This window comes from Perca fluviatilis, chromosome 18, assembly GCF_010015445.1.
Source record: "Perca fluviatilis chromosome 18, GENO_Pfluv_1.0, whole genome shotgun sequence".
NCBI classification, from domain to species: domain Eukaryota; kingdom Metazoa; phylum Chordata; class Actinopteri; order Perciformes; family Percidae; genus Perca; species Perca fluviatilis.
In genome coordinates this window covers 25,736,862-25,761,900 of record NC_053129.1, presented here as the reverse complement: position 1 = coordinate 25,761,900, position 25,039 = coordinate 25,736,862, and the positions used below count along the sequence as shown (strand labels likewise).

The following is a 25,039-nucleotide window of genomic DNA, read 5'->3' as shown; positions in this document are numbered from 1 at the left end:
GCCTCCTTAAATTATTTTCTTTACACAATGGTCTGGCCATGCAAGGGGCCTTACAGCTTCCCGGTTGCACTAAACCTTCTAGTTCTGGGTCCAGAGTGCCATTGTCTGTTGCCATTGAATATTGTCAGGGTCTGTTATCTCGCCTCCTGTGTCTGTGGGTGCTATACAGCCTGTATCTAAATCTATTGAGCTAATACTGCTGTGAAGGAGGTGGGTGCCAGAACCATGGCAACCATCAGCTCAGATTAGTGTGGGACGTGAGCTGGCAGCAGGAGGGAGACACACACACACACACACACACACACACACACACACACACACACACACACACAATCACTCACTCACTCACTTACACACAAATACAGTACACACCAATACAGTACACAAACAAATCAATATCTGTGTGTGTGTTTGTTGCCAAATGGAGCCAGACCTTCTCGACCCTGACAGATACAGATGTTCATTTATCGGTTGCACTGATTGAATCGAGGGTTTCCTCTCCCACAGAGATACCAAAGGCTGCGTAAAACAGGTCTAGAAATATTACTCGACGCTGCTTTGCTGTTGCTGCTATTGATTATTAGTTTTTGTTCTTTTCTTTTCTGCTGCTGAAATGGTTGTCCGTTTTGAATTTGACAACATAGTTCCTTTTTAGTTTCCTCGACAGTTTAATTCAATTTAAAACGCCCTTTGCTTGTGGTTACCCTGTTGCTCTGCGTGTCGTATTTTACGTTACAAATGTATATGGGAATACGTTTCACCTATTCTCGTCCCTACATTTTGTTGGATCAGCCTCCGCCCCACAAAATCGTTTCTTTTATGCCGCTTTTTATGTGAAAGCTTTACGAGCAGCAGTAACCTCCATATGTCAGAGGTGCATATCTGAGTGTCAGTTTGAAAACCTTACAGTATATTTTGATTCCAAGTGAGGGTGGCATGAGAAGCAACAAAGCTGAGCCAATATAGATTATTTTCTTCTTGTCCCGTCTTGTTTATTTTATTTGGATAGGTCATTGTCAAAACATTTTTGGCTTTAACGCTCCTCTCTCTCTCCTCTGGCAGGATGACGAGGTGGTGCTCCAGTGTGTGGCCAACATCCAGAAGGAGCATCGCAAGTTCTGCTTGGCCGCTGAAGGACTCGGAAACCGTGTGTGTTACCTGGAATCCACATCTGAAGCTAAGGTGAGGATGTGCTTTGTTTTGTGCTGTAGATATTATGAAGACATACGTGGAAAGTCAGTGGCAGTTTGGCATGAAGCAGGCAGCCATAAAAGCTACAAAGTATATTATTGACCTTTTTAAGTTGAGGCAGTACTCTGGATACCTTTGCTTCCTAAAATACATTGGCTGAAAACTAGTTCTAACGACCATCTTTCAAGCTAATAATTCATAGATTTTTTTTTTCTTTTAATTTTATGTGTGTTAGTGCAGGTATTCCCAACCTTATTAATCTTTTTTTAACCCCACAGCCCTATAATGCTAGCCTGACAAGCCAGACCCACATCAAGATGTTGGGTCTGGGAACTCCCCATTGGCAGGGCTCAATCCGAGGGGCGGGATAAACGGTTGTCTTTCAGATTCCCTCTGCAGGCAATAGGATAGCGCTACAACCAGGCAGAGCAACGAAGAACTAGTTGATAGATTAAACTTTTGCTGTATCCAGTTAGCAAAACTCCGAACACATCGTCCTTTTTTAAGAATGATTTCAGTGCCGTTCATTGTTCTTTTCTCAAAGAAAAGCTTAACTCCAAGTCTTCCAGAGTTGCGGATAAAGCCGGTTCGAAAGACCGCTGTTCTGGCCCGACGGAGAGTTGCTAAACCCCCCCCTCCCCCCCCGGCTGCAAATTACATTTGCTGCCGCTAGGGTGCGTCTAGATTTCAAGGCTACTATAATGTCTCTTTTCCACGGCATGGTTCGGCTCAGCTCGACTCACTTTTGGTATCGGTACTTTTCTCTACTTCGTTTGGAAGTAGATATTTTTTTAAAATCTGTGTCGAGTGAATAAAACAAATTACGGTCGCAATTGATGGTATTTTAGCTATTTAAAAATGGCGGTGTTTGTGCAGGATGCGCCAAATGCACAAATAGAGGAGCTTCAGTAAGCTTTCTTCGACACCACCCATCATGTCCCAATGTGTTCATTTAAACAGCTTTTTGAAGTGGATGTTATTCAACATTATTTAATATTAAGTTACTATAATTATGTTTATACATTTTCAATATTTAGGTCGGTTTAGTAAGGTTTCATTTGTACTATTATAACTTGGAGTGGCAGAAATTGGACATTTCAACCATTTATCCATCACGTTTAGCTAAATATTTAAACTGTTTAATCTAACTAATTTATTCGTGCTTTTTAGCTATCTATTTATACTGTTAATACATACTTTTATCGAAGTATTTCAACATGTTAAACTGTTTATTCTTACTTTTAGCTATCTATTCAAACTGTTTATCCATTACATTAAGATAACTATTTGAACTTCTCTACCCATTAGCAAAGTTTAACTAGTTACACACTCTTAATAGCAACATGTGGTGTTCAGGTGTTACAGGACTCAATGTGGATATATGTTTTTAAATTGTCATTATTATTATTATTATTATTATTTTCACAATCTTTCCATGTATCCCCTGGCAACAGCAGAGATATCCCATGGGGTTCGAGCGGACACCCAGCAGGTTGATAGAGGAAAAGCTGCTTTCTTGATGAAATGACAAAATGAGGATTTACAAAATCTAATATCCAGCAGAGACACTCCTGAAATGTAATTAACTGAGTGCAGCTTTCTCAGCTTCCTGAAATTGGCCCAGATATGAATATTCAGACATTTAATTTTCTGAAAACTAGGCACGTTGTCTCATTCGTTGTTGAATCCAAATGGGAGATCTGTATTAGTGTGTCTCATAATTTTTTTTTTATACTGTACATGTATTACATCTTTCAGTAATTGGATCCTTGAACAATTAAATTGGGACTTTTCCCAATTAAATAGATGCACAAAATAACGTTACATCCAAAGCTAAGTTTGCAGTCCTGTTTTGCTCCTTGGCAGTCTCTCTTCCTGATAGTGTAAATCAAAGAAAGCACTTGCGAGTTCTTTTACTGAAACCCATCTGTATATCCTCTCTGTCCCCTCCCCTCACTCTAATTAAGATGAGCTTTCCAGTTGAATAATGGGGATGAAGTAGACGCCCCTATGGTGCAAAGTAGCCTACAACTACTTGGATAAAAAAACAATCTGAAAATGGGTGCCTTGGTGGTGCAATGGAAAAACATTCCTGCACCACTGCGGTGACCCAGGCTCAGTCCAACAAATACAACTGACTGTGTTCATCGGGCCCGTTATGGATCATGCACTTGTTTCTGCAGTGGTGGTCGGGCCCAGGCAGACAAAACATTAACAAATATGATATTTTGACTAGTTTTGTTTTTAGGAGAGTGACGTTTCTTATTGTGACTGGGCGAAGAAAATTAGCATTTTGATGTCCGTGGTGTTGTAGCAACACAACGGAGCTGTCAGTGCTCTGTTACACGTCTCATTAATCTTCTTTTTCACAAAATGTACTGTGTAGTTTTAAAAAATTTTTTTTGAAATGAAGCAGATCGTGTTGGCTCTGGAGAATATGCCTCCTAATTGGAACATACTTGTTGTATACCATTATGTGCATCATTAATCAACATTTTCAGTGATGTTTGACATTTTAATAGGGAGCGCAAGAAGAATAGGGAGCGCAAGAAGAATAGGGTTAACAGTATACTGGTGATGTTCTTACTGTTTTATATTTGGCTTCACACTTACTTTGTGTCAGAGTGATAACATGATCACAACCGAAAAACTCTCCAATGCCAGGATGTTTATGAACCGTGCATATCAGAATCAGTTTTATTGGCCAATTATACTTAACATACACAAGGAATTTGACTTTGGTAGGTGTTAACTCTCTATACATTCAACAAATAGACATATCAAGTCATGCCTGATTTAATTGAGCGACAGAGCAGTAAGACTTTGAGTAAAATCTGGGGACTTGTTCACCCGCCTGGAACTGTTGTTGAGTCAGAGAGCAACACCTGCCGAGCTCAAGGCAGCCCATCACAAACGCCTCTCTCCTCTCACTTTGGGTACCACTGGTGACAATGCTTCAGGCCTCTTTGGGTGTGAAATGTGTCGAGGGTGATGGCTGTGGTTTGGACGAGGGGAGGGGCTGTCATCTGCTGGCGGATCTAAGGGGTTGACACCTCATTTCCTACACTCTAATGAAGCCTGGCTGCCTCCTGCTGCTGCTGCTGCTGGTAGGGAGAAATGAAGCCGTAGTGAATTAGATCCAAGAAGAGTTGTTGTTAAATATGATTTTGATCCACATATTTACTACCATGACATATTGTAAGCTTGGGCCATTTGTTGTATCATTCATTCATAGAATATTCATGAGGAAAAATACTATCTTAGAATTAACTCCTAAGATTCTGTCTTAACCACCTTGTATGAAGTTTATAATAATGCCGCTCAAGTGTATATAAAAACATTTAGCTTGATATAGATGTACAGTACAAACTGTACAGACCTATTTTTTATTTTTTTTTAAAGATTATGTTTTGGGCATTTCCTTTTAATGGTCACTCATTTTAGCTTAACAGATGCAATTTCTAAAATGTCAAAAAAATGAATGGTCAAATATGTACTGTTGTGTTAACATTTTATTGACTAAAAATGCGTCAGAACACGTTCATCTCGAAGACGAGTTTGTTCAGAATCAGCTACATATAGCAGGTCGACTGATCTCCTTCTCATACATTCCCGTAGCGTCACAGTGCATTTCCCCGTTGAAGCCTGGCGTCCAAGGTCCATGGACTTCAATGGGGCTGCTTTGAACAGTTTTTTTTCAGTGCTTCGAAACTAGACGGTCATTGGATAAATGCTGCGATTATGTCCCGCCCACGGACGCTCGGCGCCGAATTTATTCGAGCAGAGCTCAGCTCAGTCCCATGATCGTGGATTTTGCAAGTTTAGTCGAAAGACGAACTGCTGCAACCTATTTCTTGGTATTTACTTGGCAAATTTCTAACTCATTTTCCTCACACATTTCATACAATGATACACCACATTCCTTGTTTCAGTTTAACCTAATTCCCACATTTCCTCCTTCGAGTTTAATATTGTTTTGTTAGATCTTTTGTTCATTCATTATCATACAGTAGGCTAGTGTTGTAGGGGTGAACTAGCCAGCTAGCAAACTGCACACGATGGCAGACAATGCTAATATTGTCGACCTGATTTTGGCAAAGCCATTTGAAAGTCTTCTTTACGAGGAGAAACTTAGAATTAAACAGCAGGGCAGATCAACACCTAAGATTGATTTCGTGCAAAAGACAGGGCAAAGAAACTTTATGGTATGAAGTTAGCTGGCTGACAAAAGAAAATGTACTGCTGGCCATGCCTCTTGATGAAACCATCTCACGGATATTATAAATTATTATTATAATATATTATTATTATATAATATATATTATTATATTATTATAAATAAATGAAAATTTTTATGATGTAGGCCAAAAATGAGCTTCCCCTATTTGAAAGACCAGCAGCCGCCGCTGTAGCTTACATGCCTTTGCAAAGAGGAAGTTAATAAGATTTATAGCAGACAACCTTGAGAAGATGGAAAAAAAATATTTCACTTTATTTGAGCTCTTTTGAATAGCATGCAATATGATGCAAGCCTCTAGATTGTTAAATGCTGTTTGATCTTTTGAAGGATCACTTTACTCATTTTCACGGCTTATATTATTGTATTGCGTTAAGCTCCCTGCAGACTTTCTAAAAGGTCACTGTGTCTGTTGAGACAGTGTCTTTTTTTTACTCCCAGAAAAGGGAAAATGTTCAGTATGTCTGCCCATCCCTGGAAGAAGTATGATAATTGGAATATTGGCCTTGAATAATTCATAAGAGGTGTAAGGTCTGCGGCAAGTTGAGTTATCACTGTGAAAGGTCGTATGACACCACAGGTGTAGCTGCTTCAAGTGATGTTGCATCCTCTTGCAGGCAAAAGTAAATATTTAACAGACCCGGTCTCAAGTTTTGTGGTGAGATAACTAGATTTTGGGAGTGCTAGCCTATAAGAAATGTCCTTTTGTATGACATTTACTAGATTCTTTGTCACTGGAAACGTCTTGTCTTGGTGTAAAAGCAATCAAATGATGAAAATCTGAGTAGACAACATGTGTGAAGGCTGTTGGTTGCAGCTCACAGAACTGGACACATGCACACACAGCGTGTTTGTGTTGAGTTACAGAGCAGCGCCATCGTCATTATCACCCAGCAGCCCTCCCCTCTGTTCACATTTCTCACTTAACGGCAGAGGTCAATGGTCAGCCGGTTGTGTTACCGAGTCAGGGCATTCACATAACACCTTTTTATATCATGACAATTCTGCGGGAAGAGATAGATAACATGTTATGTGAAGTTGGCTATTGTTGTGAAATGTAATATTAAATTTAAATAAAATTTGATAACACTTTACTTGAAGGTATCTACATAAGATTGTCATGACAGTGTCATGAACACATGACACTGTCATGACCCATGAACCCTATCCCTAACTCTAACTTGTCATGACAAAAAACCGAATGACACTTAATGACAGAAGCGTTATGTCATAAAAATGTATGACTTGCTTATAATGTTTCTTGGCAGTGTCATGTCACTCTTATGTAGATACCTTCAAGTACAGTGTAACCTAATATTTGGATTATTCAAAGAAATGAGGGTGGGTATATGATCTGATACGAGGGTGTGGGAGGTATTATGCATTACGTGTTATTGATTAGACATGTGTGCAGTGTAATGTTAATCAACAGTGCCATCTAGCACATCACAAGGTAAATTAATATTTCATACTTTGACATGCAGATGCAGATAATGAACAGGTCCCCAGGTCTGTGTCTGAATTGCTTTTGTGTAATTTGCTAGCACCATTTAATCTCAAATGCCCAATTTATATTCTTCAGTATTCTCTCTTTGCATTTGCTCTTTGTAAACTTTTAATGCACGCTGCCAAGATTAAATACATTCAGTGAGGTTCGTTCCGACAAACTTAAACAATTTACTGAAAGTCTGCTGTAGCAGGAACCAAACAACGCTGTGTGCTGGGGAATAAGCCCTACAGCCAAACGAATCACTGCTCATTGCGGCCGCAGGCTGCACGCCTTTTGACAGCCAAAGAACAAGTCAAAGCAAAGAACAATCAGAATTATGTATAAGCACTATTCCTCACTGAGCAGCTTAATCCTTTCAGTTGGTCTTTTCTCTCAGATCAGTGCCTGGAATTCATTTAGTAACCAATAAATGCTGTGGAAATAAATATGAGAATGTAGATACAATCTTACATGTGTGCATGTGTCTATTTAATCAACACACTTTAAAGTACTGAATCTCCCTGTTATTTAAGTTTAATTTCTTTAAGATGCATAAAGATGAATAGAAAATAATAATGTATAAGTAGCATTACTGTCACCAGAATGAAGGTGACTATACAGTAGAAAAATGTCCATACAGGCACCTCATTGAAATTGGAGGTTTAGTTGTCGTCCACACTCTCAGCTGGTTTTGGAAAAATTTAAATTAGATATCTTTCTGATGTCAGTTCTTGAAATTTAATAAAAATGTGAATATATATTTATTTAACTTGCAGTTAAGTTAGCTATAACTTGACACTGCAATTTGTATTTAGGTCACAGCCTGCACGTCACCATTTATCAAACTGTTTAGACACTACGCTTGTCAACTTTTACAATGTCAATGAGCATCATAAATGTTGATAAAATTATACATTTAAAAGAAATTATTTAGCTCTGAGTTCTTCAGTCTCAAATTTAAGAAAACCATACAAAGTGTTTTGATGTTGAGTCTCACAATCTGCCCACTGTCACGTAAAAATTAGTTCTGCAGATCAGGGAAGTTGGGTGCAGTAGCATATGTTTGATGATATACAGGTAACATAAAAGGGCAAAAACAGAGTCAAGGAGAGTAAAGTCCTGACGCATTGTTTTTGTACCCAGGTGAGGTGTTTTTGCTCAAAGCACCTTGTCAATGCCTCTTTGACTAATGTTTATTTCCCTTTGTCCTCCTCTCCCTCCTACCCTCCCTCCTTTCTTCCCTCCAACCCGCAGTATGTTCCTCCAGACTTGTGTATTTGTAACTTTGTGTTGGAGCAGTCCCTGTCGGTGCGGGCCCTGCAGGAGATGCTGGCTAACACTGGGCCAAACAGCGAAGGGGTGAGTACTACCCTCCTTCCCACTTATACCCCACCATTCTCTGTCTCATGCACATACAAACTTGCATATACAAACAAAAAGTAAAATTGACATACACGTTAAAGTGTCATGAACCTGAAAAAAATAGGTGTTTTGTTAAGTGTTTTTTTTAAGTTAATAAAAAGCCTAAATAAAATCCACTTTACTAGTTGTGTCTTAATGAAACAAGCATAAACAGTGTTGATCCTTGTCAGTAACTTCACTTCACTCCACTTATTTTCTTGCCTTAAATAATAACTAGTCACATTACAAAGTTACTCTTTATTAAAAGTAACTGTTATAACTTAAATACTTACAGCATGTTCACAGTGTGCAGTTTTGAGTAGAAAACATCAGCAGAATCCCCACTACACGGGGGCATTTGTTTTGAAGGTATACTCATCTGCAGTATGTATGATGGAATTGCAATCGGCAGAAAGTTTTTATTCATTTCTTGTTTTTCTAAGATAGCAGTAACATGATAGTAATGCCAGATAGTAGGCTTCCACGTGTTAAATGTGGAAAGTCAAACATTTTAGTATAAGTCTGAGAAAGTAACTGATTATTTCTATTATACAAAACTATTTCTGGACTAAATTGTGACTCTGAATAGAACTGAATGTTAAAAATCAATAAGTTGGTTCGATTACATCCTAAAGGCAAAGCAGACAGACCACATCTTGCAATACTATAAACTGCGTTAACACTGAGAATTGCAATTTAATTCTAAATAGAAGCAGTCTCTTTTCATTCCCTGTTACACTTTTCTGTTTTGCAAAAAGAGATCAGAAGACAATGATAATGAAAGGCCGTCAGGGGTCAAAGAAAGGATGGAAATGATCTGTTACTGCACTGCTGCATCCACAGCCTCCTTTCTCCTTAACCTCCGCTCTCTTGATTTACGATAAACAGTGCGTGTCTCTTCCTCCCTACTCTGCTCCAGCTCACTTGACAGGTTTTATTAGAGCAGGTAAGTAATCTTTAATCAGAGCTTTCGAGTGCCACGAGGGTGTCATCGACAGGCAATGAAGCACTACGTTGGGCTACGTGTGGGCTGTAAACCCGTCAAATGCTCGTATTCACTCATGTTGCTGCACTGCAACAGAGTCATTTCAGGTGTCATTTAATGTCATCACCCAGCCCTTCTAGACCCAATGGGGGGAGGTCAAGAGATGAAAAGGGATGCCATCATGTTCGGATGAAGTGCTAATTTGTTTAGGAGAAAAACAAAGAGAAAACAGCGCTTAATTCTCAAATAGATCCCAACATTAAATTTGGACTAACAAACCACGACATACAAGAAACTGCTTGTTAGTGGTGGTGTTTTTTTTCATTACTGTTCCTGTTGGAAACACATGGTCTGTGTCGATTTTGAAAGCATTCCTCAGTTGATGGGCCCAATTATCATTATTTGCTAATATTTAGGACAGACCATTATTATGTAGGAACAGAAATGACAAAGCTGGTTGATGAATCACTGTGCAGTACAGCTGCAGCAATTAGAGAAACCTGAGCATGACACAGCATTACGGTGCTATTTGCTGATGAAGATTAATTGAGTACAAATCCCACATTACTAATGCCATATAGCCCAAATTGTCGGTTGTGCTGGATGGCTCTGGCTACCACTGTACTTTTATGCACAATAGCCTTCTGGCACAGATGGTTCTTTAAGTGTCTTATTTTGTGTACCGCTTGGGTGCTCTCCACCGGTAATTCAGACCTGCATTGTTATTAGCCTGGGTAACAGATTTGTTTTGTGCTCAACATTACAACATTGTTGGCTGGCCTTGTTTGGCAAGACACCATGAAGTTGGCTTGAATACAAACTCTCTGGTAGCAAGGCTAATAAATCGCCCTTCTCTTTCCTTTCCACTATGAGGGCCCTCTTCTCTCTATTGTTGCTCTCAGATTTGTGTAATTAACTGATTCACAACTCAATAACACATTATTTTCATTTGTATTTGTGTGTTACTAGAGTGCTGACCATGAAAAATGGGTAGGTCAATCAGTTCATTCATCCATCATGTTGTCATTGTGCATGACAGACTGCCAAACGAAAGGGTTGAATTTCCGGGCACTTTCACTTGAAGTGACGCCCATTTCTCGATTTGCCATAAAAGCTGCATTTATAGTGTGTGGAGCATTTAGTTTAAATGTCCATGACAGGTACTGAAATGTAGGGAGACATTAACCTAATAGTAATACATTTCAAGGTTTCCATCTCAGCACATATTGTGCAAATGGATATTAAAATACATTTATTTCCGTGAGACTCCCTCTGGATAGTAAATTAAGCTTTCACCTCACTGCAGCTCTTTTTTACATTCTCTTTCCCTCAGCCAGTCTGGAAACAATCAATTAGTCTCTGAACTTTAAATTATGGCAATCTTGAAATAGATGTTGGTGCTCTCACCTTGTGCACAGGAGTCAAATATTTTGCTTCGCCTCTGAGACTTTGTGTGCAAGTGTGCAAGCACTTTCAAGTGATAGTGTCTGCTTCTCCTTTGCTTATACCTTTTTTAGCTTTCAATGCAATAGGATTCAGGCCTTAGTATACAGCTTACAGTTTGTGCTGTTAAAAGATACACACATATAATTTACATAGCTTTTGCTTACCAAAGATAGTAATGACTTCCCTTGTTTATCTCTTTTACTGAATCTAAATCAAAGGATCTGAAAACCCACACGTTGGCAGAAAACTTTCTTTGTGGTTTGGGTGTGCTGCTCTGTTTTCTCTGGGTTTGGTCTCTAACATCAATTAATTTTAAGGGTATATTGATACGAGGAAATGTCCTGAAATCACTTTTGATTTCAGAGTTTGCAAATGCACTACTGTTGAGCAAAGCTGTTGTAGATGATTCAAGGATTCATTATCTGTTCTTCATATAACTCATACAACAAACTGGACTGCCAACACTCTACACTTGAATTTAATTTTTTTTCATACCTCACTTGTGGTTTTTATTTTTTAGAATAACATGGCCAGATGTATAGGTTTTCTTTGTTTTTTCTCCTAACTTTCACATATTCCACATCACGGTCGGTGTACATCATATTTTGATGGACTGTTATGAAGTAAATATAAAGCAAATGGAACACAATCACTGTCTCATTATCCAAATGATTTGAAGGAGAGGGCATTGAATATATGAGAATCAATATATCAGATGGTACTTAGCAAATGAGTCTGGCATGACTCCCTTCTTCAGGGCCTTGGAAAAGTGATTAGTGTGCTATTTCCCATGCTCAGGCTCTTTCATATAAGATAAGCTATTGCTAAGAAGTGAACATTTAGGTCAATTACGTAGTCATGGTTTAGTGTAATGGCTCTGTCAGGCTTTATTAGCAAAGAGAAAGCACACTCGTTCTCGTAAAGCAAAGCAGGCAAGGAAATAAAAAAATCACAGTGTTCAGGATAATGATAAGAACAGCCACCAAAACCATCCATGTGTTTTAGGTAGTTTGTATTTTACACTGGCCCATTACACTGCTTCTAAAGTCATCAACAGTAAAAAAAAAAAAAATCTGTAACATTGACAATGGTTTAGAACTGGTTAAGTGATTTATCAGTATAAAGTTTAAACGCCAAATATTTTCTGCTTACAGCCTTTCTTTTTGTAAGACCCCAAATATTTTTTATGTTAAATAAAAAAATAAATAAAAATACTGCACACTTTTTGAGGTACTACTATTTCTCTTTTTGCTACTGCTACTCCACTGCAATTTAAAGGCAAATATTGTACTTTTTAGTCCACTACATTTATTTGATAACTTTAGTTAGCCTAGTTCCTTTGCAGATTGTGATTATAATACAATATATAAATTATAAACCCAATTATCAAAGGAATATTATGCTGAAAGTACGTACTACGTTGCGTATTACTTAATTAATTACTTATTATTACCTACTTTTATATTAATTAATAACTATTAACACTCTGTTTCTACCTATTTATTATTATTAAATTATTTTTTTTTTTATTTTTACTTTTTTTTTTTATTTTTATTTTTCTGGTTGTAATATAACAGTCGGCAAAGAAAAAAAAGCAGCGCCAAGATGGCCGTATTGTAGTGATGATGACAATCAAATTACTTGGCACTGTCTGTGGAAATACAATGATAGACTGCAAACATAACGGTACGTGTATACCACGAACATAGTTTGAAGATTTATCCCGCAACCATAGACTGTAAATATTAATTAAATATCAAATTATTAATGATCCTAAAACAGGTGGCATAGATGACGGCTGACATATGGCATGATGAGATCACAGATTTGTGAACGCACCAACATTTAAAGTTAAATGTCCAAAGCTAGCTACCCCTGAAGGTTAAGGTCAATATTTGTGAGTAAAACAACCATTGAATACATTATGTAACGTTGCTAACTCACCAAAGGGATTTTCAACTTTTTAGAAACAGTTCGGAAGAATTTACGTCGATGTCAGGCAGTCAAAACACGATTTCGGATTATCCAACTCTCCGCAGAGCTGTGCGATCTCCAACCATACAAAAAAATAAAATAATCAAAGACGGCGCTTAATCAATGCCGTATTGCCGTAGCTAGCTCTGGGTTGCTCAGTGCTGCCATGTCTAGAAGCTAGGTATGTTGCATTAGTTGTTTTTTAAGCTAGGTACATTAAATAGCTCTCAAATAAATCCTAACTGCAGCGTTCTGGAGCGATGTTGTCAACGTTTTAACGCAGTTTGTGTTGCTATTCTAACGCTAAGGTTAACTTTACCTTAATGATGTAAATGGGAAAGTGAACAGAACGATTATTAGGTAATGTTAGTGTTGCACCTTAATTTTAGCTAGCTAGCTAGGTGTAACTTACACAAACTGGCAACAGCCATATATATATATATATATATATAATATATATTTGCACCGAATGCCTATGATGGTTCCTTCACCTAAAAGCAAATCCACAAATATAGCAATATTTGCTCAGGACCAATTTAAAGCTAAATGGTTACTGACCTGGCTAGTTTGCATATATTAGTCAGTAAAGAAAGCCATTGTGTGCGGAGTGTTAGTATGGAGTTTCAGAGCAAGCAATCTACCATGACACAAAGGATGATTTTGTTGTCTAGCTTAATGTCTTGACACAAGAAGACCTGTGAGCCGATAACAATTCCAAAATCTTTCAGCATTCATGTAAGACACAAACTGTACACCCCACCTCCTCCCCTAACACATACATGCGTACAAAAACATCAAACTTCTCTGTTTGTATCCAACACAAATGCACTTCCAGTAACAAGCTGTTTAGGGTACAGTTCTTACAACTGGAGGGGCACCAAACCAAAGGTCACAGTTCCTGGCATTGATGTGTCAGCAGGCCTGAAATACAGGCTGCCTCTCTCTCTCTGTACCCCCTCCCTCACTCCCAGCTGTTGCTGGATACTCTTCCCATTTTTCTTTTGATCAAACGGTTTCCTTTTTTGTCCGTCGTATACAAGCCATCTGGGAGAGACTTGGTAGCCAAAAGAGAATTAGCTTGGGTTCAAATTCAGGGGACAGTTGGGAGTTCCCTTTAGGTCAGTTTAAATGTGACCCTGCAAGCAAACACAAATTAATGTTGACAACTGGACAAGAAAAAACATAGGATCCATGTATTGCTTACTGGATAAACACTGCAGTGTGCACACTAGTGAGCACAGTCCCAGTCCTGGGCTTAGTCCCAGCTGTTTCTACAGTATGAGGAGTTTAAATATTGTTTGTCATCCCGAAAGACAGTAAAATCTGGTAGACTCGCACTTTAAATTAATTGTTGGTGAGAATTCACTGTCTGTATAGCCCTGAAAATAGAAATCTCCAATGCGACAATAATAAATATGAAAGAATGTATGAGCAACAGTTATAGGTATGTGACAGTAGGGCTAAATTTTCCTATAATTTAAAAATAAAGTAAAAAAGGTTTGTTTTACAAGACTCCTCTACCTGAACAACACGTATGTTGAGTTTTTACTCACACTCAATTGATTTGAAAATTAACTGACCCCACTCCTCTTGTAGACCTGTTCCAAATTTGATATAGTTGATACAGCGATGATTTAGATGTCACTGCTTATGGAACCTTCTCTTTTTTTCTGCCGCTAGAGGTTGATTAAAAGGGTGAGTAGAATTTTCTTTAATCCCCTCCAGTGCTGGAGAAGAAATATCTTTTTTGCTCAACTATTTCCTCACATTTCCTCTTCCATTGTGCTACAGTGTGTCACAATTATTCTTGTTTGTCACAAGAATGGCTAAGCTGTCTAATGAGTGCGGTACTGTACATGTTTGTAGGTCTGTTTGATTGTGTGTTTAGTTTTGTGTATTTCTCTCCCTCTTCCGTTGTCTGTTTCCTGCTTGCACTTGGAATGGAGGACTGACGTTGAAGATATCTAATCCTTTTTTTTTTTTTGTTAAGATATTTTTATTGAAAAATATGGCACAATGGCAAATACATTACATTGAAGTAGTGCAAACACAATTAAAGTGAAGGAGTAAACAAAAAAGTAGTTGTCAAGTATTGTTTGTGTATCTTAAGACGTCAACAAAGAAGAGAGCCATACTTGGCTGTTTTCCTTTTTTAACAGTACAATATGTAAACATACATACACAAAGCAAACAAAATACAACGTTCAAACACTCAGGCATACACAAATACACATAGGCAGAAAAAACTTGTATCTATTCCTGTGCAGTTTACCCACACAGGGTCAAAATCAGAGGTGACGCTTAACTTAATATCTGACATAGAGGTGTAGAAGTCGAGGTTACTAACGCAGACTATGCGATAAGTCAAACCTGACAGGTTCCAGAGGTCAAGGATGCTAGGATATCATGGTAATTTGTGTTTCCTCCAGGGGGGTCAGGGGGGTGGACACCGGACCCTGCTCTACGGTCACGCCATCCTCCTTCGCCACTCCTTCAGTGATATGGTGAGTATCAACAATACGATTTGATGATTGACAAGTAAAGTAGTGCTTAGTGGCACATGCTGAGATAAGAATTTAAGTCATATTTGTATTAGTCATTTGAGTAAGAGCCGACTTCTACTCTCAATGTTTCCTTTGATCTTAGACTAATTCATTTCACTCACTCCCCAGTACCTGACCTGTTTGAAGACTTCAAGGTCTCTGACAGACAAGCTGTCATTTGATGTCGGACTACAAGAAGATACTATAGGTACAGTATGACTAACGGGCATTTACGGAGGTCACTTGGCTTTTTACTGCTTTTAATTGAATTCAGTTCTCCTGAGTAGCCATTTCATGTCGACCTAACCTTGAGATGGAATCGATATCCATGGGAGAAATACTGTAAAACACAGTTACAGTGCTACATTTGACATCTGAACTTCAGAAATGCCATTTATCAAGCAGAAACAATACTTCCAACTACTCCTTCAGCCTTCCTCAGATGATGGCTATTTTTATGCTTTTTGCCACTCAGAAGAGACAGTCGCCTTAACAACAGAGAGGAGTCAGGATTATCTAAAATGGCACATACGTGTGGGACAATAGACTTGCTCGAATGTATGTACATTTTACTTGATCCCCAATGTAAGAATAATGTTTTGTGTATTTGTTTCAATATAGGAGAGGCCTGCTGGTGGACCATCCACCCTGCGTCCAAGCAGAGATCCGAGGGAGAGAAAGTCCGCATCGGAGACGACCTGATCCTAGTCAGCGTGTCGACAGAGAGATACCTGGTATCTAGGTCAAGTCCAATATCTCAAGAATAGATTTTTTTAAACTTAGAAGAAGGTGAAATAGTTAAAGAAGTAGACATTTAGCACAAAGACTCTGATTACTCCTGCCATTGTATCAGCAGCTTGCTACCCAGGTCAACAAAAACAGCAATAATAAGTAGGTAAGGGGAAAACCCCTCTGTTAATTATCCATGTGTGGAATGGATAAATACATAAATAAGTAATATAAATATCCAAAACTATCTAAAGAAAACATGCACACAAGTAATTAACCCTTATCAAGAAGTCAGAAGAATGTTGCCAGTGCTGTTTATTGTTAATTTTATTGTTGTCCTAATTACTTGCAAAATTATATCTATTTTGCTCAGGCACAAACTGCACTGCACATACTACTATGTTTCATCTGTAGCTTGCAATTCCAAAGATTCACCAGCTTGCTGACAACAGTTCAAATGACTAGACCGTATGGCCAGTTAGCATTTTGAATTTGATGCCATTAACCAAAGCATTCCCACGCTTACTCCTCTTCAAAAACTAGCAGACAGTGTTACCGTTGAGCATTATCACCAGAGAAACATCTGTTTTAAACTTGCCGTCACGCACTTGAAATAAGATGCATTTTTAAAAGATGATGGGTTAATTGCATTGCGCAATTCTCATTAAATCAGCAGGCCTCCACTTAGTTTCTTATTTGCAGATCATTTCCTCATGAATGTTTACAGTTTTTCAGACCGTCTGGATACCTCAGATACAGTCTCTTGATTCTGATGCACACTGTATCATCTCTCATTTTCCTTTGTCTGGTTTGCTTGTCAGATCTCGCATAATTCCGATTTTCTGTGCCGCTGTTTTCAATAGAGTGTAGCGACAGACAGTGTGCCAAGTGCAGAGAGGGATGCTTGTTTTTTGGAGATTGTGTGCCCCACATAGCTGGAGTTATCTGCTTTGGTTCACTGTCTGTTTCAAAAAGGCACTTTGGTAAGTTTCATAGCCGTCGGATAGCTCTGATACCCGTCTCAGTCTGGCCAACTTCAGAGTGACAAGGCAATTCAAGGGGAAAACTTCAAAACTTTACACTGCTATCTGTAATGAAAATCTGATAACTTGTAAAGCCCTCCTGTGCAGTTTCTTTTTTTAAAATATTTTTTTAGGGAAGGCACCCGTCAGTCTGATGAGCTTAGAGTTAATGCTGTCTCCCTTATGCAGAGCTATACACCCGACCTCAATTAGCTTACTTGGTAAAGAGAGAGGAGAGGAAGATTTTGAGAGGAAGAGAGAGAGAAATGGAAAGGAGGAGGGACAGCGACGTGCCATGAATAGGAGAGTGAGCAGCGCTGGCTTCTAGTGGCTGCTCTGCCCCTTCAGGGAGGGAAATGTGCAATTAAAGCAAAACTGGCAAAGAGACAGACTTTCATTTCCCCTGATGGGAAATCTTCACCTGATTCGGCCCAACAGAAGCTCAGCTTTTGAGGAATGGGATACATCGGAAATTCAGGTGAAAGCAATCAGCGCTCTATTACTGTGAACATTCATAGGTTGGGACACAGTCTTTTTAGGACATAGACGTTTGTTGCTTTGCATCCACTTGGGCTGAATTGTGTCAGCAGTTTTTCTTTGCTGCTCTGCATGTAGTGTTCAAGCCTGGTACCCAAATGGCAGGACAATTAAAAAAAAAAAAGAAAAAGAAATCATATCAGGGAGAGCTGGTGCACAAAAGGTTTGACTTCATACAATTGTAATCCACACACTGGTTTGCAGTATTTTTATGCACAGCACTCATCAATCCATGTCATCTGTCAACATTTAGGAAAGGTTGTTTTTTTTTTTACACCAAGACAGACTAATAAAATGGATGGTTATATTTTGCCCACTTGATCTACAAGTACATAGTTTTCAGGGGAATTCAGTGAGATGGAACAAGATGTACCACATTTACATGTTTTTGCCATTGCGAGGATGTAGCTGAAGGCTAGGATCATTCTGAGCTTTCACTCGCCTCTTGATTCTGCCTGTAGGGAAATGGGAGCCGCTCCAAGTGTTTCTGCTGGAAGAAATTATTGAAGAGTATTATCTGGACATTGCTGCATAGAGAATACACTGATGAAGCAGTGCTGTTTAGCCCACAAAGTTATAACAGGACACAAAGTTGTTTTAATCTTTTCTTCAAATCCCCAAACTAGGATATGTCCCTCCTTTTGTGCAGTAGTGCTGAATCTCAGTGTTTGTCTATTTTTCCCTCTCCAACTACATTACTGGCAGTCTCCACCCTTCTGTCTAAAGCCCTGTTTAACATGCGTCTCTCTTGCAGCATCTCTCCTTCTCCAATGGCAACATCAATGTGGACGCCTCCTTCATGCAGACCCTGTGGAATGTCCAGCCTACCTGCTCTTCAGGCAACGTGGCCGTAGGCAAGTTCATGGCCCCAGCAACAATAGCAGCAACCACTAGAACAACTGTCTTTCATCCAAGACAGTTAAATGCAATTTTATCATCGTCTTTAAATAATATGGCTCTCTTGTGTCTAATATACCAATCAACCCATAATAAAGAGAGATCATTTTTGCATTATCAAAGAAGAAAGTGTTCAGTATCTTGTATCACAGTGTTGTTTTTGTTATCATTAGGCTATCTAACTGGTGGACATGTGATGCGTCTTTGTCATGGGCATGATGAGAGCTTGACCATCCCTGGAGCCGAGAAGAGTCAGGAGGAACAGAGGTTAGTAGATAATTAGCTCAGTAATTCAACAAAATTTAGTTAATCTACAAGTTGTCTTGTGACCAGTGAGTAGGTTTTTAAAATCGTTGAAACTTAACCATAGGGAAAATATTTTTGACAGATGATGAACCGAAAAACTGATGCCTAAAATGCTGTGTGATCAAAGTGCTTTTCGCCGGCAGAATAAGACTTGCAGATACTGTTTGCGAATGTATATACCAGTATGAAAAGAAGTAATGTTGCAATTATGCAGCTCCAAAAATCCATAAAAGTTGAAAAATCTTTCCAGACTGTAGTTAAAGGAGTATTCAGTCATGTTTTTTTCTTCCCACTTTTGTGTGTTTGAGAGTTGTCGTCGTTAATTTGGGGCAAGAATGGATTATAGTAAGCAGACACAGGCAAAGCATTTAAATATCCTTTAACGTCTACCATTTTAACCCTGATGTCTATGTACATTTTCTGTTTCTAGAATCAGTATCACAAAAAAAATATGTTTTTGTATCAGACTAAAAGATTAAGTAAAATTATGTTCTGGTATGTTACAATATTGTAATTATTAATAAAAATGCCATGATCAGTGCATGTTAATAGCTTCAGCATAAAATGCAGAATTAAAAATATTAGTATATGTGTATATCCATTGCAAAAATTGGGTTTTTGTAAGATGTCACATGGAAGAATTTCTTCATCAACATCACTGGTATTCCTTGTGCCAGAACTGTAGCAGTGGCAGCAACTCTTCACATTTTTTTATTCCCACTGTGACTTGAAAGACTCATAAATAATAGAAGTGTCTTTGTGTCTCAGGATAGTCAACTATGAAGCTGGTAAGGGAGCGTCAAGGGCCCGCTCACTCTGGAGATTGGAGCCTCTCCGGATCAGGTGAGATCAGACCCAAATACACACACATAGGGAATAAAATAAACTCAGAAAATCTCAGAAATGCATAGAGGAATTGTCTTATTTCATGGAATATCTTCATGAAGAATAAATAGAATTGGTGCTTTATGTACAAATGTCACAGCTACTGTAGGTTATAAATAAACTTCACCTCCCTCTCCTTTGAACTGTCACTACCAATTAGTTGGCAAAGCACTTCAGAAGGTGAGGTTCTGTTTACCATCTTTTTCGATTTACTTCTCTTCACCTCCCCCCCCCTTCTTCCTCTCTTTCCTTTCTTTAACTGGCCACCCATGTAATTTCCCTCCAGTCACGTCATCTGCCAGCTCTCACTGGGACTGCCTGTCAGACTCTGTAAACTTTGAAATGGCGCAGGTGCATCTATTAAAGGCACATGTTCTCCTTTTCGGCTGAGGGAAGAGTTTTGAACACTGCATTAACCATCTAGAGAACGTTAAAAGTTCAACTTTATCAATCTCTCAGTTGACATTCTCATTCTACATACAGATTGCTTTTACAAACATTGATAAAGTATTCTAATTGGATGATTTAATCCGCAATGAAAGATGAAATAGAACAGTATGTTATAGAAAAGAAGGAATTCCTGTTAACATGTAAATTAAATGGTGTTTCTTTTCATTAATTCATAATGTCAGGAGTTATGGAAGTTTTTGGAAGTTCAACCAACTAACATTCATTAATTATATTGCTTAAAGTGCTCATATTATGCTCATTTTCAGGTTCATAATTGTATTTAGAGGTTATATCAGAATAGGTTTACATGGTTTAATTTTCAAAAAACACCATATTTTTGTTGTACTGCACATTGCTGCAGCTCCTCTTTTCACCCTGTGTGTTGAGCTCTCTGTTTTAGCTACAGAGTGAGGCATTACCATTCTGTTCCATCTTTGTTGGGAGTTGCACATGCACAGTAGCTAGGTAAGGACTACTAGCCAGTCAGAAGCAGAGTATGAGGGTGTGCTACGCTAGCAGCTAGGTGAGCATTATAACGTGTGTTACAAAGTGACGCACGGTCGTCACGGAAGTAAAGGCTGGACTACAACAGAGCTGTTTGGAGCAGTTTGTGAACAGTGTTTTCCGTTGGAGATGGTAAGTCCCTTTGGGTGGATTTTGGGCTTTTTCACTTTGTAAACCTATAACATGCACAAAAGAGATATATAACAATAAAGGAAAGGGGAAAAGCCAAAAAGCATAAGATGAGCACTTTAAGAAGCTATCATTTCTAGCCATTAATGAAACTAATCAGCCTCCAGAAAAGGGCAATGGAAATAAATGATATATAAGTTTCTTAGCTATAACCTGTGCTTCACTGTGAGAGACAGTTTTTTGTTTATTTGTACAAACTCCTTTTTTCATTTAACAAAATAAGCCATACTTTTTAAAATATTGAATGTTGGTAAATGTAAGCAGCCACAGAATAATTTTCTAGCAATTTTAACTAGCAACATTGTGATTCACTTTAGCAACTGTCTGAACAAGGAATAAGTAAACAAGACTTCAAATCTGACCAGACATTTCCCGCCTTCTTTCGGTGAGCCAAATGAGGTTTCCGGTGTTGAAGAAAACCGACAATCCCATGTTGGATCCAAAGTTTGTGACACCATTACTCTGTGTTTAGCTGGAGCGGTAGCCACATCCGCTGGGGTCAGGCCTTCCGACTACGCCACCTCTCTACTGGCCATTACCTGGCCCTGACTGAGGACCGCGGACTGGTCCTGCAGGACAGGGACAAGTCCGACACCACGTCCACTGCCTTCTGCTTCAGGGCCTCCAAGGTTAGTGATCACTATCCCTATATAAGCATAATTAATTTATTCTATTTTTACAACCAGCTCTGATGTGCCCTTTGAGCAAGGCAGTTACACCATTTAAAAGCCGTCCTGGGTGTTGTGTTGGCTTAATCAACTTACCTAATTAAAAGAGGACCCAAAATATCTTCCTCTGATTACTTCATCAAAGACTCCCGATATGGGTCTGTAAGCTCTTAATGAGCTTATGGCGTGCCAAAATAAAATGACCTTTTCACAGCTGCTGAGGAGACGGCCCTGTAAATGTTGGAGGAAACGTTCATGTTGTCCAATGACCTAATAGCAACTGGCTGGGATGTAGCCATTTTCAATTAGGGAGTCTAGAGAAATTTGCCATCACCACCACAGTATAGGAATTCGCTGTGATGCATTGGGGGCATGCATGGGCATTTGGCTGTGCTTATTTCTTTCCTCAATTATCCACCCTTTTTATCCCACACTATTTTGAACTCTCTCAATCCAAGGGCTCTACACTTCTTTTGTTTATAGCGTGTATGCCAAAAATAAAGCCTCACTGCCAAAAATAACTGTGAGAAAGGAGCACAGTGGCCCCGGTTTGGGTGGAGGTAGAAGAGATTTTGAAATACAGAGAAAATAAGAGTTTCTATCGATATTTTTCCAAAGAAGCATGAATCCCCAGTAATCCTAAAAGACCTGCAGGAATAGTGATTACTGAGGGCAATTACACTGTTGACAGGAAAATTAGGCCTCCGCAGTGGACAGCACACAGGAGGATTTCACACTGTACCTATTGTAGATAAAAGGATATCTACAGGGACACAATGGTACTCTGTGAAGGTGACTCATGGCATTGAGCTGATTTATGTGGCTGTAGCCATTTCACAAAAGGGTAATAATGAAGGATTAATTACACAACAAGCTAAGAATCCAGGATATCAGCTACAGTATAGATATTTTCACAAATTTCACCTAGATCCTTGAACGTGAGGGAGTTTTAACACAAGCGTACACATGAAAGCATTACCCCATTACCCTGTTGTATTAGGATCTACAGTATCCAGCTCTAACTTGAAATAAGACAGATTGAGGTGGATCCCTTGAAACTGTAAACTTACTTGAAATTCAAATTTGAAAATGGGTATTTTAAAGATGTTCAGTGAGGTGTTACTTCTAAATTGTGCAGTTTTAGATGTTTTATTTTTTGCTGCCCAATTGTGGTCCAGTGACTTTGATTACTAATCTTGTTTTAAAGCTAAATAATGCAATTATTTTTCTTCTTCTTTTTTTTTTTTTACAGTTTCAGGGGCTCTACCTCAATCTGTCTTATTTCAAGTTAGAGCTGGATACTGTAGATCCTAATACAACAGGGTAACGGGGTAATGCTTTCATGTATACGCTTGTGTTAAAACTCCCTCACGTTCAAGGATCTAGCATAAATTTGGTATCTATACTGTAGCTGATATCCTGGATTCTTAGCTTGTTGCGTAATTAATCCAACATTATTACCCTTTTGTGCAATGGCTACAGCCACATAAATCAGCTCAATGCCATGAGTCACCTTCACAGAGTACCATTGTGTCCCTGTAGATATCCTTTTATCTACAATAGGTACAGTGTGAAATCCTCCTGTGTGCTGTCACTGCAGCCTAATCTTCCTGTCAACAGTGTAATTGCCCTCAGTAATCACTATTCCTGCAGGTGTTTCATGATTACTGGGGATTCATGCTTTTTTGGAAAAATAAATATAGATATATATAGATCTTATTTTCTCTGTATTTCGAAATCTCTTCTACCTCCACCCTCCACCCAAACCGGGGCCACTTGGTTCCTGTATCTAAAAAGTTCAATGCCTTGCAATGTTGAACACTGGCGTTAATATGTTACCCGCTACTTGCTGTCGACTGCAATCAGTGGCATCACTTCATCTCTGCTGAGCCAGAAATGTTGCGGAGCTAATGAGGCCAGCAGCAAACTCCCCGGCAGGCCAATGAATGCACTCTCCTCAACCTGCCTTTCTGATTACCATTTTATTACAATATATCTTCATTTGTCATATTTCCATGCCATGTGTTGTGTCTGTGTGTGTGCTGCTTTTCTCTGTTTGTATATTTGGTAATGTGGGTATGTTCCTCTTAATGTGAACAGGAAAAGGGTGACACAGGCCCAAAGAGGGACATCGAAGGCATGGGAGTACCAGAGATCAAGTACGGAGACTCTGTCTGTTTCGTCATGCATGTGGCGACGGGACTGTGGCTTTCTTACCTGGCGCCGGATGCCAAATCGTCTCGCCTAGGACCCCTGAAAAGAAGGGTAAACAGGATAAAACTTTTCTTCCAGACCTTACGTTTTAGCGAATCAGGCCAGAGGTCACATTTTACTGAATTATTCACATACAAATCAAAAAGACTTTCCATTCAAGCATTATGAGCAATGGTATTTCAAATGTTACACGGTTAATAAAAAAGATGTGTTGGTGTAGTTATTATGATGAAGACACAGTAATGATTGGACGTTAGTTCTAGATTGTTAAATTGACTTGACTTTCAGTGTTATTGTATAGTGATGAAATGATCATATCAGAATGCCAGTTGACGACAAGCTACAATTTTTAAATAATCTGACAGAACAATCCAACTTCCGCAAAACATTGTTTATTATTTTGTTTATTATTTTGATTTTGCATAAATTTGCTATACTTTGATATGTAGTATATTAATATTGGATATATTCTGGTTTCAGTACAGCTCTGGTTTTTATTCCTATAATTCACAATAAATTGTGGTCTTTGGGACCATTTGGGAACATTGCAGGCTAATCATACTTCATAGGGGAAAATGGCCGTTGCATAATTATGAACCAATCATTGCACTGTTGCATAGTGATACAAATAACTACGTATTTGGTATCTGACATCTGTCTACCTATGTGTTTACGGTAAGATCCTGAATGCCTGCCATAGCTCGTCTCCAACACCTCGAAGCCCATGTGCACAGTAGCAAATCACAGCCAATCAAACCAGTGCGTTGGCTATTTAAACACCTACCCCACCCAGGCAAATATTTATGTTCCACTCTACTTAAATCAGTGTCTACCCTGGATACTCTTGACACAACCCTTTTACCCTGACACTCACCCATCCTGCAGCCATAATGCACACCATTAAAATGTGATAATTGGCCATGTGGAGGGTGACAGTTAGTTTTGGGGGAGATGGTGGGGGGAGGGGGGGTTAGGGTGGCAAATGAGCACAGCTCACTGCAGGGCACGCCTCCAGGGACATCAGACGCCACCTCAAGCTGGCGCCAGGCAGTCCCTGCAGCCTTGGCAGCATGCCAATCCACCTGACATGTTGGAGGTGATGGTCAGTCTACACTTAGACCCCCCCCACACCTCCTCCCTCTTCTTGATTATGATATTTGATTACAGTGAGTCAGGTTTCACTGAGCCGTAGTGGTGTAATACCACTACCTGCAGGAGACTCCCTTGATTACATTACATTACATTGTAATACATTACATGTACATTACATACCTTCGGCGGAAGATGTGTAGGCTTTCAGCCATCCTGATGTTGATGGGGAGCTCGTTCCACCATTTGGGAGCCAGGACAGTGAACAGTCTGGATTTTGTTG

The 25,039-nt window shown here is 39.0% G+C and overlaps 1 protein-coding gene across 8 annotated transcripts in view; it reads left to right on the top strand.

Moving 5' to 3' along the window:
• Nucleotides 1-25,039, top strand: part of ryr3 (ryanodine receptor 3) — a 127,704-nt gene that overhangs the window by 16,357 nt on the left and 86,308 nt on the right. For 4 of the 8 annotated variants that reach the window (XM_039781514.1, XM_039781512.1, XM_039781513.1 and 1 more), the window contains exons 2-12: nt 1,063-1,182; nt 8,172-8,276; nt 10,273-10,293; nt 15,153-15,227; nt 15,396-15,474; nt 15,888-16,000; nt 18,309-18,408; nt 18,625-18,718; nt 19,526-19,600; nt 21,258-21,414; nt 23,554-23,718. In XM_039781514.1, the coding sequence (XP_039637448.1) occupies nt 1,063-1,182; nt 8,172-8,276; nt 10,273-10,293; nt 15,153-15,227; nt 15,396-15,474; nt 15,888-16,000; nt 18,309-18,408; nt 18,625-18,718; nt 19,526-19,600; nt 21,258-21,414; nt 23,554-23,718 (1,104 nt within the window). The remainder of the gene's footprint in view (nt 1-1,062; nt 1,183-8,171; nt 8,277-10,272; nt 10,294-15,152; nt 15,228-15,395; nt 15,475-15,887; nt 16,001-18,308; nt 18,409-18,624; nt 18,719-19,525; nt 19,601-21,257; nt 21,415-23,553; nt 23,719-25,039) is intronic. The other 4 variants (XM_039781518.1, XM_039781516.1, XM_039781517.1 and 1 more) reach the window with 1 other exon arrangement.